Source organism: Lipotes vexillifer, unplaced genomic scaffold (genome assembly GCF_000442215.2).
Source record: "Lipotes vexillifer unplaced genomic scaffold, Lipotes_vexillifer_v1.1 scaffold1824, whole genome shotgun sequence".
NCBI lineage: Eukaryota > Metazoa > Chordata > Mammalia > Artiodactyla > Lipotidae > Lipotes > Lipotes vexillifer.
Genome location: NW_006789288.1, coordinates 385,758 through 403,456, shown reverse-complemented (window position 1 = coordinate 403,456; position 17,699 = coordinate 385,758). Strand labels below are relative to the sequence as shown.

At 36.5% G+C, this 17,699-nt stretch overlaps 1 protein-coding gene across 1 annotated transcript in view; it reads right to left on the bottom strand.

The window, feature by feature from the left end:
• Window positions 1-17,699, bottom strand: part of SLC9B1 (solute carrier family 9 member B1) — a 48,633-nt gene that overhangs the window by 1,042 nt on the left and 29,892 nt on the right. The window contains exons 6-10 of the mRNA XM_007462463.1: window positions 11,114-11,289; window positions 6,522-6,628; window positions 5,487-5,636; window positions 1,894-2,002; window positions 1,206-1,342 (exon numbers count right to left, since the gene is read on the bottom strand). Of these exons, the coding sequence (XP_007462525.1) occupies window positions 1,206-1,342; window positions 1,894-2,002; window positions 5,487-5,636; window positions 6,522-6,628; window positions 11,114-11,289 (679 nt within the window). The remainder of the gene's footprint in view (window positions 1-1,205; window positions 1,343-1,893; window positions 2,003-5,486; window positions 5,637-6,521; window positions 6,629-11,113; window positions 11,290-17,699) is intronic.

Below are 17,699 nucleotides of genomic sequence, written 5' to 3'. Positions count from 1 at the left end.
GGGAAAGAGAATAACAGAAGAAACAAGCACTGTTCCTATCCTTCCTATATAATCTAGTGGGGAGAATCAAATACAAATTAAATATATAATTAAAAATAATATATGTGCATTCATGTATGGTAGAGTAGGTGGCAGGCATAGGAAAGATATATTTTAAAAAGAATCAGCATGTCTCTAGTTTAAAATCGTAACACTTAGCTCTACAATATGCAGCAAAATTCCAATTTTCAGATATACTCTTTTTCTTTATAATCAAAAAAAGATGTTTTTTTTTTTTTAAGATTTAAACAATGTTTTAAATATAATGCAAATCTGCCACCTCACACTCTGATACCTAAAGGAAAAGCGCTCCTCAGAGCATCCTGCAGCCCCAAAACCAGCCCCTCCCCATGCACAAAGTTGCTGCTCCCTCCCCCCCACCCCCAAGTTCATTCACTTTCAGGGGCTTCTCATGTGATTTTGGACTCACAAATAAGTTGTAAAAGTAATACAAAGACTTTCTATATACCCTTCATCCAGATTTCCCAAATGTTAACTCTTGTATGACCACAGTACAATAACCAAAAATCAGAAAATTAACACTGATATAATATATATTATATATATATATACACACACAAACACTAATCTAGAGACCTCATTCAGATTTCAACAACTGTCCAACTAATGTCCTTTTTTGTGGACCAGGAGCCAATGCCTGAACTAAATCCACTGCATTTAGTGTTTCCTTGGTCTCCTTTTATGGGAGACAGATCCTTAGTCTGTCTTTGTCTTACATGACCTTGACACTTTTGAAGAGTACTGGTCAATTATTTTGCACACTGTCTCTCACTTTGCTTTTGTCTAATGTTTTCTCATGATAAGATTGACGTTACGTGTATTTGGCAGGAACACCCAGAAGTAATGATGTGCCCTTTTCAGCACATTCAGATATACTCTTATTTTATATCTTGGGAAAATATAAAAATGTTTTTGTAAGTTTAGGAAGTATTTGTCATTAAAAGCACAGTTTTCAATATCAGAAAAATTGCTTTTAAAAGTGAGTTTCTTAAAGATTACATTAATTTTAATGAGTAGTTATGATCAATCAAACATTTTAAAAGTAAGATTAATGGCCCATATTTTGTGACTGGATGTTTTTTCCATTTAGATTTTTTTAAAAAAATCAACATTAAAATAATTAGAATGACTTAATATGTTCTTACTTGGACTGTAGCTTTGGGCATCCACGACAAAGCAATAAATATTTTCTCCTTAAAATTAAAACCAGCAAAAGACATCAATACAAATGTAAAAGAAATTCGAACCAATAGTGCCAAACTCAGTGTAACAACACAAATGCCTACAACAGATAAAAACAAACAGAAATAACACAATATTTGGGAAATAGTGGTTCTTTATGCCTAGAGATATGATTTGTAAATGGGTTCAAAGCATTTTAGGGCTAGTGTCTCTGTATATCTTTATTTTTTTAAGTAAAAACAATAATCATAAAAATACAAATATGACTGAGGCTTCTATGTAAAGTGCAAGAGATAATATGATGGTGGAGGTATGATGACAAATAAGATAAATTACATTTATTTAATTCTGAGCTAACAGACGTTGAACTTTTACTATAAATGAAAGTATTCAAAAGGTGCTAATGGTATCCAATATTTCCCCTCAGAAAAATTTCTAATCTCAATTTCCTCAGATCACTCAGGGAAGATATTCAGGGTCGTCCTTGGTTACAAAGAGCGCACAGTATAAAGGAAGAACAAATGTATGTTACAACATGTGCTTCTGAAGAAAGTCCTTGTAGCAGTCAAAGACATGTTGTAAATGAAAATAATTCAAATTTTTCTTAAATATTTTCAAATCTTATATTTTTGTGCCTCTAATCATTCTTACCAATAGCATTTGATTTAAGAGATGTGACAGACACTTCTGCTCCAACCAAACCGAAAAGAAGAGGTTGAAAAATATTCCATGCAGTTCCAATAATTTTTTGGACTCTAATCTGTAGAAAAGGGTAATACATTTTCAGTTATTGTGACACATATAAGTATTTGCATTTCAGAAGTTTAAAGTCTCTCTTGACATCTAATAAACTTAAGGTATTTTATTTGTAGAAGAAATGTTAAAACAATAAAAATTAAATGAGTAGGTTAATTCTTTTATACAAACACTTAGGTAGAATTTGATTAAAAGAAATCTACAAAGCAATAAAATAAAAATATTATTTGGTAATTCTGTCATGGAACAAGTAAGGTCTTTGAAGTTCCACACATGTTCTGATGGTACAGGAAGAGTTCTACCTTTTGTTTGTAAGGCAACTGAACAGAGATAGAACTACATGATGAGAACATACTCAAGATCATTCAGACATTTCAGCTCTCAAAAATGCATTGGGAAGACCTCCACTAAAAATTATCCTGGGACCAAATCCCATGAAAGTGAATCCTGATAGGTCCTAAACAACTAGGAAAAGAATTCTGAAAATCTGTTAGGCCTGCTTCCAAAGGAGCCATATTGAAAACATCAAAGTTATTTTCTCCTTAAAAGCAAACCAAAACATTTAATAGATTCTAACTTGATTGCCTGCCTGGCTTCCCTTTCTGGGAATGAATCCCCCCAGTTCTGCTTCCACAATTACATGGTTATAGGAAATGCCCCTAGTGACACAACAGTACTCTGGCTCTTTTCCAGGAATTTGAATGAAGAGATTTTAGTCTCAGTCTGGGTTTATCTTTTTTTACAGGTGGAGATACATAAAACTTTAATATCCTGAGGCATAAAGTATCTTCATAACTACTCCCCTTATGACTAGGTTTTCTAGTTGCCGTTTATAAAAGTAAGTTTAGGGGCTTCCCTGGTGGCGCAGTGGTTGAGAATCCGCCAGCCGATGCAGGGGAATTTTATTTGAGCCAAATTTGAGGATTTTAACCCAGGAAGAACATGTCAGAAAGCTCTGAGAACTGTTCTGCCCCTTAGAAGTCAAGACACAGTTTATATAGGTTTTTTGAGACAGAAAAAAAAAAAAAAAAAAAAAAAAAAAAGTAAGTTTAAAAAAGGAAGTAACAAAGGTAAACCAATATTACTCTTCCTTCTTTGTAGCACATTATCCTAGTTGTTACTTTTAATCTTTAAAATCTATTTATTCTTTACTTTTTGATTTCCTTTATCATGTAAAAAAACTAGTAGTTTTCATTTATTTGTAATTTATTATTAGTGATTTAATTTCTCTTATAATTATGAATCTATCAGAATACTAAACAAAATGCCCATATGATTTTTGGATAGGGAAGTTCTCAAGCTGATTCTAAAATTTATCAAAGAAAGAATATGGGCAGGAACAGCCAAGAAATAATTTAAAAATAGGTATAATAAGGGGGAATCTTCTATATAGATTTTGAGACATAAAACTACAGTGATTTAAAATAGAGTGGTATTGGGCTTCCCTGGTGGCTCAGTGGTTGAGAGTCCAGCTGCCGATGCAGGGGACACGGGTTCGTGCCCCGGTCCGGGAAGATCCCACATGCCGCAGAGCAGCTGGGCCCATGAGCCATGGCCGCTGAGCCTGCGCACTCGGAGCCTGTGCTCCGCAACGGGGGAGGCCACAACAGCGAGAGGCCCACATACAGCAAAAAAAAAAAAAAAAAAAAAAAAAAAAAAAAATAGAGTGGTATTGGCATAGAAATAGATAAGTTTAAATAGATTCCAGAAGTAAATTTATATATACATATATATATATATATAGGAGTTTAGCACATGTTAAGAGAGACACTTAAAACGTCATTGAATAATTAATGGATTAATCAATAAATACTTTGGCAAAAATAGACGATACAATTCATATGCATATATATTATATGTATGTATATATATATGTATGTCTATGAATACATATATATATAAACACACATGTACATCCTTACCTCACATCATTCACAAAAATAGATTCCAGATCGATTAAAGAACTAAATGCAAAACAAAACAAACTAGCAAAGTATTAGATGATAATATATAAGATGTTATAATGTTTATAATCTCATAATCTTTGATGAAAAAAATCTTTCTTAAACAAGATGCAGAACCCAAAACAAAAAGGAAAAACTGACAGATTTGACTATAGGAAATTTTACTGCCATACAAAAGACATCATAAAAAAAGTTGAAGATAAGCAAAAATCACATGCAACATGTAGACAACAAAGAATTTGTAGCCCTAACATATAAAGGAACTATAATTTAGGAACAAAAAGGCTAATAAACCAATTAAAAAATGGGCAAAGAATATGAATAAGTAGTTATAAAAGAATATATGGATAGAAGCTTACTCCACTACTAATCAGAGAAATATAAATAAAGAATAACAATGTAATATAGTTTCTTACCCATCAGATTGTTAAAAAAGAAAAAAAATTGATAATACCGAAGACTGTTGATGGGTTTAGGTATTAGAGACTCTCCTACACCGCTGGTAGTAAACAGTGTAAATAAAATCCTTATAAGGGATAATTTGGCAGTACCCATCAAAATAGAAATGTACAATTTCTAAATCCAGCCATTCCACTTCTAGAAACCTATTCCTTCAGAAGTACTCATACATTTGCAAAACCACACATGAATAGGATTGTTCATGGAAGTACTATTTGTAATAACAAAACATGGAAGTGATCTGTCTACAGATAGAGGAGTGATTAGAAGAAGTGATCTGGGAAGGGGATTTGATATTTGGCAATGGTGGGGGAAAGGGAGTCTTTTACATTGTATTCCATATGTGGGCCTTCTTACTGTTTTATTTATTTATTTATTTATTATTATTTTAAAAATACATTTTTTATTTATTTATTTTTATTTGGCTGCATTGGGTCTTCCTTGCTGCGTGCGGGCTTTCTTTTAGTTGAGGTGAGCGGGTGCTACTCTTCGTTGTGGTGAGCAGGCTTCTCATTGCGGTGGCTTCTCCTGTTGCGGAGCACAGGCTCTAGGTGCGTGGGCTTCAGTAGTTGTGGCACGCAGGCTCAGTAGTTGTGGTGTGCAGGCTCAGTAGTTGTGGCGCATGGGCTTTGTTGCTCAGCGGCATGTGGGATCTTCCCGGACCAGGGCTCGAATCCATGTCCCCTGCATTAGCAGACGGATTCTTAACCACTGCACCACCAGGGAAGTCCCCTTCTTACTGTTTTAATATTTTATGAGCATATTTGCATGTATTAATTGTCTAACTAAAATTTTAATAAATAAAATAATTAAATCAATAAAAGTTATATAATCATGTTGCATTAAACTTGGGAAAAAGAGAGGCGCCTGATGTGATAACTCAACTTCTGATTGAGTTTTAGTCCTTCTTCTAAATATTTTATTTTCTTGACATTCACTTCCTTGAAGATACAAACTTATGGAACATCTTTCAACTAGAGCGCGATTTCCTAAAATGTCCATTATAGATGTAAAAAAAATGCAGTTATTTTCTCTTTTAAAAAATGGTGTATTAAAAATATTCACCTTTTCTTTGGACCAACTCGTCCCTGCAATGAAACTCAATACTAGTGTGCATAATCCTCCAGCTGCATGCAAACCAATGCGATGGCTGCCTAAGGCAGCAGAAACACACATACTCAAGATAAGAAATGCTCTCTTCACTGCAAGTTTTCCCTAGAATTTGATAGATATTTGGAAATTAATTTATGTTAAATATATAATACAATTATCATATTATCTATCATTTATTACTGACCCTTTGATACCATGTCTTCATATGTTGTATAAAATAATGTCTAAAATTTTGACTTTCTCACCACATATTTTAGCAAACTTGGTATCAAGTGACAAAATTTGCAATTACTGAGTTTCATCTTCTGCCATATCTCTGATACTAATGTCAGTAAAATGGTTATAATACTTTAACTGTAAGAGAAGAAGGAAAGAAAAGAGACCCATATAACCTGTAGCTTCATATAACGTATCCAAAGAATTCTTAAAAATAAATGTCTGAATATCTTTTTAGCTAAGACAATAACTGCGCGGAAATTAAGATGGAAGTTACAGAAATCTAAGAGTAATGGCATATCCTTCAGGGCAGGAAAGGGTTGAGCCTGATAATGTTTCCTTGGTCAAAAGGAGAGGGAGTGAATTTAAGTCAGAAAATACGCAGAGATAAATGGGAATATATTTCTCCAAAAATGTTCAACGTAAAGTTTGAGGGAAAAAGATTTTTTAAAAAATGTCAGGAGTCAACAGGCAATTTAATGAAGAAAGGAGTGGGATGGAACGGAGAAGGTACTCTGAATTAAGTACATTTTTCTGATATTCCTTATTTGCCTAATCAGGAAGCAGGGACTTCAGTTAGGGCCACTGACCTGGATCAATCACAACTGTGCTCAGTTTTAAGCAGAGTAGGCACTGGAGGCCTCTTTTGGAGAAAGAGAACTAAATATTAAATGTATTATTTCGTGGATCTTCTAAAAGTTCAAATTTTTGAAAGAAATGTCTTTTGAAAGAAATACTGTACTTCCAAACAATAGATTATTTTTTATTTACCTGATCTCTACTTGGAAAATACCGAGCAAACATTCCCAAAACAATTCCTACCAGCACACCAACAAGTACATCCCGAAAAGCAGACAGGAGGTTGCTAAGTACACCACCTGTAAGGGCACACAATAAGAAAATCATTTCATCGAGAAGTATTTTCACATACCCAACACATCGGAAAATCATAAAGATTCATAAAGAAAGGTATGTATCATAGAATAAACATACAAAAATGGACCTTTAATGTTCAAACACATGAAAACATATACACATCTACTTGATAAATTGAATATGTACTCTCCAATGATTTAATACATATACACAACTCAGAAATGTTCATTGAATAAATAGGCCAGAAAACAAAGCAGTAATAAGCCACAATGTGCTCCCCTTACACACCCAACCTAAAAGACCAGGTGAGGTAGGAGTATGCACAGAGACTGGCAAAGGAGAACCTCCGGCACCTAGCACATGGTTGGTAATGTTTTCCTCTGATATTCTGTTATGATAAACAAATGAGTTAAACATAAAAAGGGTAATTTAATAACAACAACGACAACATTAAAAAAAAAGATTAAACCCAGGGTCAATCCTAGGAATATTCAAGGATCAACTGATTTTTCAATATAATGTCTCATGGATACATGTAGTTTATTGTAATACGTTTTTAAAAATATCCAGAGTCACACAAAAAAGTTCAGCTATGCTCTGTGTATTCAACTCAATAAGGTATGTAAATATACATATTTTAGAACTATTTTCCCATTAAAAATAATAGAAGTGGAGGATGACAACAGTAAGAAGGTAGAATGGGAACCCGAGAACCTTGACCCCCTACAGAGACACCCATTTAACAACAATATACAGTCCGAAAGGCTTTCTGCTCATTTAAAAAATTACAGCAGGAGAAAAGCAACACATCATATATAAGAGAGCGCCCATAAAATTATCAGAGGCTTACACAGCAGGAACCTTATAAGAAGGTAGGATGATGTATTCAGAATGTTGAAAGAAAAAAAAATGCCACCCAAGAATACTATCCCACAAAATTGTCCTTCAAAGTGAAGACAAAATTAAGACTTCCTCAGATAAACAAAGGCTGATGGAGTTCATCACCACTAGACCTGCCTAACAAGAAATGTTAAAGGGAATCCTTAAAGTGGAAATAAAAGGATGTTAGACAGCAACACAAAAGCATTAAATATAAACCTCCAGTAAAGGTAAATAGATGAATTCAGAATCCTGTAATACCGTAATGGTGGTAAGGAAATCACTTTTAATTCTATTGTGGAATTTAAGATAAAAGCACAGGGCTTCCCTGGTGGAGCAGTGGTTGAGAGTCTGCCTGCAGATGCAGGGGACACGGGTTTGTGCCCCGGTCCGGGAAGATCCCACATGCCGCGGAGCGGCTGGGCCCGTGAGCCATGGCCGCTGATCCTGCGCGTCCGGAGCCTGTGCTCCGCAACGGGAGAGGCCACAACAGTGAGAGGCCCGCATACCGCAAAAAAAAAAAAAAAAAAAAAAAGCACAAAAGATAACTGTAAAACTATGTTAATGGATACATGATATAAAAAATGTAATTTGTGACACTGATAACATAAAGTGAGGAGGCTGAGAGGTAAAGGAGTAGAGGAGTAGAGCTTTTGTATGCAATTGAAGTTGTTATCATTTTAAAACAGATTGCTGTAAACTTTAAGGACGGAAAAAGATATTCCATGCAAACGGTACCCCAAAGAGAGCAGGGGTGGTCATACTTATATCAGACAAATAGACTTTAGGTCAAATACTGTCACAAGACGTAAAGAAGGACATTACATAATGGTAAAAGGGCCAATTGACCTGGAAGGTAAGGTTAGATCTCAATATCTACTATATTCCAAAATATAGATGCTTTGAAGATCTAATGTATAAAATAAAACTTTAAAAGTCCTTAAACTTTTAGGAGACAGTTTACATAGTTATGTGGTGGAGGAGGATTTTTAAGCATATGTACCTGCTTGGTTTCCACTTTTTTGGCCTCCTCAAATTAGGTTTGGTCTCCTGTAGCATGTTCCCCTAGCATCTTATGCTATGTAATATTTATTACATCTGTAATTATTAGTTTAATATAAACCCCTTGAGACCATTGGCCATGTGGTCTTCTCTGTCTCCTGTGTCGGGAGGCAGGATAGAATAGTAGCTAAAAGTGTGGGGCTGGGGTCAGACTGCTAGGTTTACATCTTGGTTCCCCTACTTATTAGATCCGTGACTTTGAGCACATTACTTATCCTCTGTTCCTTAGTTTCCTTATCTGCAGAATGAGCATGGCACTATTGTGACTCTTGAGTCAAAACATCTACAGAACTTACAGCAAGTACAAAGCAATTACTCAATAAAAACTAATATTGTTGTTCACTGTTGATCCTCAGTGTTTGATACAGTAGCTGGTACAATGGAAGAGGAGCACAAAAAATATTTTTTGAAAGAATGACTGATACCAGTCATGAAGGAAAAGGTGGCCAGATCTGACAATAAAAAATTTAGGACTTCTGAATGGCAGAAAAGAGATAAGGTTAAAAGTCAAATTACAAAAACCATAGCATATAAAACAAATGGTTATCAATTTTGTGCAGAATCTTAACAAATCAAAAGAACAAATGATGAACACACCTATAGGATATAGGCAAAATCATTCAAGAAAAGCAATCTATTAAACATTCCAAAATGCTAATGGCCAATAAACACGAACATTTGTTTAACATCACTAGTATTCAAAGCACTTCATTTAAAGAGACCTCACTCTTCACCTGTCAAATTAGCTAAAGCTAAAAAGGACTAGCAAATACCTAATTTTGAAGGAGGTGAAGAGAAAGTGGCACGCTTGTGCACCCTGGTAGGACAAGATATTGTGGCAATATATTTCAAAAATCTTAGAATGTTATATAGTTTTTAACTCAATACTTTCTCTTTTAAGATTAAGAAAATATTGGGACTTCCCTGGTGGCGCAGTGGTTAAGAATCTGCCTGCCAATGCAGGGGACACGCGTTCAGTCCCTGGTCCAGGAGGATTCCATACGCCGCAGAGCAACTAAGCCCGTGTGCCACAACTACTGAGCCTGTGAGCCACAACTACTGAAGCACAGGTGCCTAGAGCCCATGCTCTGCAACAGGAGAAGGCACCTCAATGAGAAGCCCACGCACTGCAATGAAGAGTAGCCCCTGCTCGCCACAACTAGAGAAAAGCTTGTGCACAAAAACGACCCAACACAGCAAAAAATAAAAAATGTTTTAAAAAGTATTTAAAAAGATTAAGAAAATATTAAGATTAGGTATAACTATTTAGCTGTAAGATGTTCAACCAAGCATTATTTTAATAGTAAATATTGGTGTCAACCTCAATTTTCAACATGTTACGTAATCATGATGCAGCCAATTGAATACTATGAAACCATTACAAATGTCACAGAAATATTTACTGAAAAGGACCATGTTTGCAATACACAGGTAAATGCAAAACAACTCAGGTTATAAGAAAGTACAGTTACTATTCAATAATTTTATAAGAATATTGGGAGGGAGAGAAAGAGCTAGAGATAGATGGGGATGGGGGAGAAAAGGAGAAGTCTGGGTGAATTTACATCAAAAGATTCACAATTATTATTCCCAGGGGTATAACTACTACAGACTTTATTTCTATATTTTCCCTTTTTTCCTTCTTACTCATTTACATCTTATGATTTTAAGAGAAACTATATATATAACTTCTCAGCTTTAAAATGTTTTGGTGCTTTAATAATACAGAATATTGGGCTTCCCTGGTGGCGCGGTGGTTGAGAGTCCGCCTGCCGATGCAGGGGACACGGGTTCGTGACCCGGTCTGGGAAGATCCCACATGCCGCGAAGCGGCTGGGCCCGTGAGCCATGGCCGCTGAGCCTGCGCGTCCGGAGCCTGTGCTCCACAATGGGAGAGGCCACAACAGTGAGAGGCCCGCGTACAGCAAATAAATAAATAAATAAATAAATAAAATAATACAGAATATTGAACTTCGAACACTGGCAGATAATTAACGCATTATTAAATGTGGAATGTTTACTTTCACAATTTCTGCCAAGTGACATTCAAGACCAAATATCACCTTGGGATTTAGAATTGTTGCAGGATCTTGTCCCATCACTACCAAAAAGACACACACTTGTCCACACCCTATATATTTAAGTTGGCTTAGAAACAGAGCAGTTATTTATAGTGATGGTCAGAAAGGTACATCTCCAAAATATCTGTTCGATATATTAGTAGTACTAATAATATTGCTGCCTAAATTTTTCTATTGAAAACTGTGATAAAATTCCAAAGCAACAAGAACAGATAAATGGTAATGATATGGGCTATCAAATTAATTGGAATATTTAGTTATTAAAAGGAAATCATTTGTGTTAAGTAGTGGTATCTTAACCCATTGAAATTCCTTCTCTGGTCTAGAATGAGCTGTCTATGAAGAATAAAAAGATGTTACACAGAAAAGTCTTCATTAATAAATGCAGAGGCAAAGCCACAAACCTTGTTTAAAGAACAAAAAAAGCAATGAATTATACGGTAGCTGTTGTATTTTTTTGTTTACCTGAGGAGAAGACTATGCTCAAGCATGTATTGAATCCAGTGATAGCCACGATGTCATCCAAACTGCTGGCAGCTATTAATAAGGTTGGAATGCCTTTCTCAAAACCATATCCCTTTTCTTGCAAATGTAGCATGGAAGGGACAACAACAGCAGGAGAGACTGCACCGACTACAAAACTGAGAGAAAAATCTTTGAAAATCAACTTAAAAGCATCCTTTTAACAAAAGTGTTTCATAGTAAATTGTACAACAAATATATTAACCTTTACAATGACATTTTTATTGGAGTATAATTGCTTTACAATGTTGTGTTAGTTTCTGCTGTACAGCGAAGTGAATCAGCTATGTGTATACATATATCCCCTCTTGGACCTCCCTCACCCCCCTTCCCACCCATAGGTCATCACAGAGCACCGAGCTGAGCTCCCTGTGCTACACAGCAGGTTCCCACTAGCTATCTATTTTACACATGATAGTGTATATATGTCAATCCTAATCTCCCAGTTTGTCCCACCCTCCCTTTCGCCCTCTTTGTCCACATGTCTGTTCTCTATATCTGTGTCTCTATTCCTACCCTGGAAATAGGTTCATCTGTACCATTTTTCTAGATCCCACATATATGTGTTAATATACGATATTTGTTTTTCTCTTTCTGACTTACTTCACTCTGTATGACAGACTCTAGGTCCATCCACATCTCTACAAATGACCCAGTGTCATTCCTTTTTATGGCTGAGTAATATTCCATTATATATATGTACCACATCTTCTCTTTACAATGACTTTGAATGCAAAGATTCTGCTTTTGAGTGAATGTCATTTAATGGTGGTAAAAATGTTCACACATTCTTTAGTGCTGGTTAAAACTCTATAGAAATTTCATTCAAGATGTTGGGTCAAGCACAAATTGCACCCTTTACCTCCATCTCAAAACCATTTGAAATGAAGACATGAAGGTAATAGGAGAAGGAGGAACCAAGAAGACGGAGTAGAAGGACATGCTCTCACTCCCTCTTGTGAGAACACCAGAATCACAACTAGCTGCTGGACAATCATTGACGGAAGACACTGGAACTCACCAAAAAAGGTACCCCACATCCAAATACAAAGAAGAAGCCAAAATGAGACAGTAGGAGGGGCGCAATCACAGTAAAATCAAATCCCATAACTGCTGGGTGCGTGACTCACAGACTGGAGAACACTTATACCACAGAAGTCCACCCACTGGAGTGAAGGTTCTGAGCCCCACGTCACGCTTCCCAACATGGGGGTCTGGCAATGGGAGGAGGAATTCCTAGAGAATCAGACTTTGAAGTCTAGTGGGATTTGACTGCAGGACTTCGACAGGACTGGGGGAAACAGAGACTCCACTCTTGGAGGGCACACACAAAGTAGTGTATGCATCGGGACCCAGGGGAAGGAGCAGTGACCCCAGGGGAGACTGAACCAGACCTACCTGCTAGTGTTGGAGGGTCTCCTGCAGAGGTGGGCGGTGGCTGTGGCTCACCATGGGGACAGGGACACTGGCAGCAGAAGTTCTGGGAAGTACTCCTTGGTGTGAGCCCTCCCAGAGTCCGTCATTAGCACCAGCAAAGAGCCCAGGTAGGCTCCAGTGTTGGGTTGCCTCAGGCCAAACAACCAACAGGGAGGGAACCCGGCCCCACCCATCAGCAGTCAAGTGGATTAAAGTTTTACTGACCTCTGCCCACCAGAGTAACAGTCCCTCCCATCAGGAAACTTGCACAAGCCTCTTAGATAGCCTCATCCACCAGAGGGCAGACAGCAGAAGGAAGAAGAACTACAATCCTACAGCCCGTGGAACAAAAACCACCTTCACAGAAAGATAGACAAGATGAAAAGGCAGAGGGCTATGTACCAGATGAAGGAACAACATAAAATCCCAGAAAAACAATGAAATGAAGTGGAGATAGGCAACCTTCCAGAAGAAGAATTCAGAATAATGATAGTGAAGATGATCCAGGACCTCGGAAAAAGAATGGAGGCAAAGATCGAGAAGATGCAAGAAATGCTTAACAAAGACCTAGAAGAATTAAACAACAAACAAACAGAGATGAACCATACAATAACTGAAATGAACACTACATTAGAAGGAATCAATAGCAGAATAACTGAGGCAGAAGAACGGATAAGTGACCTAGAAGACAGAATGGTGGAATTCACTGCTGTAGAACAGAATAAAGAAAAAAGAATGAAAAGAAATGAAGACAGCCTAAGAGACCTCTGGGACAACTTTAAACACAACAACATTCGCATTATAGGGGTCCCAGAAGGAGAAGAGAGAAAGGACCAGAGAAAATATTTGAAGAGATTATAGTAGAAAACTTCCCTAACATGGGAAAGGAAATAGCCACCCAAGTCCAGGAAGCACAGTGAGTCCTATACAGGATAAACCCAAGGAGAAACATGCCGAGACACATAGTAATCAAATTGGCAAAAATTAAAGACAAAGAAAAATTACTGAAAGCAGCAAGGGAAAAACGACAAATGACATACAAGGGAACTCCCATAAGGTTAACAGCTGATTTCTCAGCAGAAACTCTACAAGCCAGAAGGAAGTGGCATGATATACTTAAAGTGATAAAAGGGAAGAACCTACAGCCAAGATTACTCTACCCTGCAAGGATCTCATTCAGATTCAATGGAGAAATCAAAAGCTTTACAGACAAGCAAAAGCTAAGAGAATTCAGCACCACCAAACCAGCTCTACAACAAATGATAAGGATCTTCTCTAAGTAGGAAACACAAGAAAAGAAAAGGACCTACAAAAACAAACCCAAAACAATTAAGAAAATGGTCATAGGAACATATATATTGATAATTACCTTAAATGTGAATGGATTAAATGCTCCAACCAAAAGACACAGGCTTGCTGAATGGATACAAAAACAAGACCCATCTATATGCTGTCTACAAGAGACCCACTTCAGACCTAAGGACACATACAGACTGAAAGTGAGGGGATGGAAAAAGATATTCCATGCAAATGGAAATCAAAAGAAAGCTGGAGTAGCTATACTCATATCAGAAAAAACAGACTTTAAAATAAAGAATGTTACAAGAGACAAGGAAGGACACTACATAATGATCAAGGGATCAATCCAAGAAGATATAATAATTATAAATATATATGCACCCATAATAGGAGCACCTCAGTACATAAGGCAACTGCTAACAGCTATAAAAGAGGAAATCGACAGTAACACAATAATAGTGGGGGACTTTAATACCTCACTTACACCTATGGACAGATCATCCAAAATGAAAATAAATAAGGAAACAGAAGCTTTAAATGACACAATAGACCAACAGATTTAATTGATATTTATAGGACATTCCATCCAGAAACAGCAGAATACACTTTTTTCTCACGTGCGCATGGAACATTCTCCAGGATAGATCACATCTTGGGTCACAAATCAAGCCTCAGTAAATTTCAGAAAATTGAAATCATATCAAGCATCTTTTCTGACCACAATGCTATGAGATTAGAAATGAATTACAGGGAAAAAAATGTAAAAAAAACACAAACACATGGAGGCTAAACAATACGTTAGTAAAAGACCAAGAGATCACTGAAGAAATCAAAGAGGAAATCAAAAAATACCTAGAGACAAATGACAATGAAAACACGACGATCCAAAACCTATGCAATGCAGCAAAAGCAGTTCTAAGAGGTAAGTTTATAGCTATACAAGCCTACCTCAAGAAACAAGAAAAATCTCATATGAACAATCTAACCTTACACCTAAAGGAACTAGAGAAAGAAGAACAAATAACACCCAAAGTTAGCAAAAGGAAAGAAATCATAAGGATCAGAGCAGAAACAAATGATATAGAAACAAAGAAAACAATAGCAAAGATCAATAAAACTAAAAGCTGGTTCCTTGAGAAGATAAACAAAATTGATAAATCATTAGCCAGACTCATCAAGAAAAAGAGCGAGAGGACCCAAATCAATAAAATTAGAAATGAAAAAGGAGAAGTTACAACAGACACCGCAGAAATGCAAAGCATCCTAAGAGACTACTACAAGCAACTCTATGCCAATAAAATGGACAACCTGGGAGAAATGGACAAATTCTTAGAAAGGTATAACCTTCCAAGACTGAACCAGGAAGAAATAGAAAATGTAAACAGACAAATCACAAGTAATGAAATTGAAACTGTGATTAAAAATCTTCCAACAAACAGAAGTCCAGGACCAGATGGCTTCACAGGTGAATTCTATCAAACATTTAGAGAAAAGCTAACACCCATCCCTCTCAAACTCTTCCAACAAATTGCAGAGGAAGGAATACTCCCAAACTCATTCTATGAGGCCACCATCACCCTGATACCAAAACCAGACAAAGATACTACAAAAAAAGAAAATTACAGACCAATATCACTGATGAATATAGATGCAAAAATCCTCAACAGAATACTAGCAAACAGAATCCAACAATACATTAAAAGGATCATACACCATGATCAAGTGAGATTTATCCCAGGGATGCAAGGATTCTTCAATATACACAAATCAATCAGTGTGATACACCATATTAACAAATTGAAGAATAAAAACCATATGATCATCTCAATAGATGCAGAAAAAGCTTTTGACAAAATTCAACACCCATTTATGATAAAAACTCTCCAGAAAGTAGGCATAGAGGGAACCTACCTCAACATAATAAAGGCCATATATGACAAAACCACAGCAAACATCATTCTCAATGGTGAAAAACTGAAAGCATTTCCTCTAAGATCAGGAACAAGACAAGGATGTCTACTCTCACCACTATTATTCAACATAGTTTTGGAAGTCCTAGCCACGGCAATCAGAGAAGAAAAAGAAATAAAAGGAATCCAAATTGGAAAAGAAGAAGTAAAACTGTCACTGTTTGCAGATGACATGATACTATACATAGAGAACCCTAAAGATGCCACCAGAAAACTACTAGAGCTAATCAATGAATTTGGTAACGTTGCAGAATACAAATTAATGCACAGAAATCTCTTGCATTCCTATACACTAATGATGAAAAATCTGAAAGAGAAATTAAGGAAACACTCCCATTTACCACTGCAACAAAAAGAATAAAATGCCTAGGAATAAACCTACCTAGGGAGACAAAATACCTGTATGCAGAAAACTATAAGACACTGATGAAAGAAATTAAAGATGATACCAACAGATGGAGGGATATACCATGTTCTTGGATTGGAAGAATCAATATTGTGAAAATGACTATTCTACCCAAAGCAATCTACCGATTCAATGCAATCCCTATCAAATTACCAATGGCAGTTTTTACGGAACTAGAGCAAAAAATCTTAAAATTTGTATGGAGACACAAAAGACCCCGAATAGCCAAAGCAGTCTGGAGGGAAAAACATGGAGCTGGAGGAATCAGACTCCCTGACTTCAGACTACACTGCAAAGCTACAGTAATCAAGACAATATTACTGGCACACAAAAACAGAAATAGAGATCAATGGAATAAGATAGAAAGCCCAGAGATAAACCCACACACCTATGGTCAACTAATCTATGACAAAGGAGGCAAGGATATACGATGGAGAAAAGACAGTCTCTTCAATAAGTGGTGCTGGGAAAACTGGACAGCTACATGTAAAAGGCTGAAATTAGAACACTCTGTAACACCATACACAAAAATAAACTCAAAATGGATTAAAGGCCTAAATGTAAGGCCAGACACTATCAAACTCTTAGAGGAAAACATAGGCAGAACACTGTATGACATAAATCGCAGCAAGATCCTTTATGACCCACTTCCTAGGGAAATGGAAATAAAAACAAAAATAAACAAATGGGACCTAATGAAACTTAAAACCTTTGCACAGCAAAGGAAACCATAAACAAGACCAAAAGACAACCCTCAGAATGGGAGAAAATATTTGCAAATGAAGCAACTGACAAAGGATCAATCTACAAAATTGACAAGCAGCTCATGCAGCTCAATAACAAAAAAACAAACAACCCAATCCAAAATGGGCAGAAGACCTAAATAGACATTTCTCTGAAGAAGATATACAGATTGCCAACAAACACATGAAAGAATGATCGACATCATTAATCATTAGAGATATGCAAATCAAAACTACAATGAGATATCATCTCACACCGGTCAGAATGGCCATCATCAAAAAATCTAGAAACAATAAATGCTGGAGAGGGTGTGGAGAAAAAGGGAACACTCTTGCACTGTTGGTGGGAATGTAAATTGATACAGCCACTATGGAGAACAGTATGGAGCTTCCTTAAAAAACTACAAATAGAACTACCATACGACCCAGCAATCCCAGAACTGGGCATATACCCTGAGAAAACCATAATTCAAAAAGAGTCATGTACCAAAATGTTCATTGCAGCTCTATTTACAACAGCCAGGATATGGAAGCAACCTAAGTGTCCATCATTGGATGAATGGATAAAGAAGATGTGGCACATATAGACAATGGAATATTACTCAGCCATAAAAAGAAATGAAATTGAGTTATTTGTAGTGAGGTGGATGGACCTAGAGTCTGTCATACAGAGTGAAGTAAGTCAGAAAGAGAAA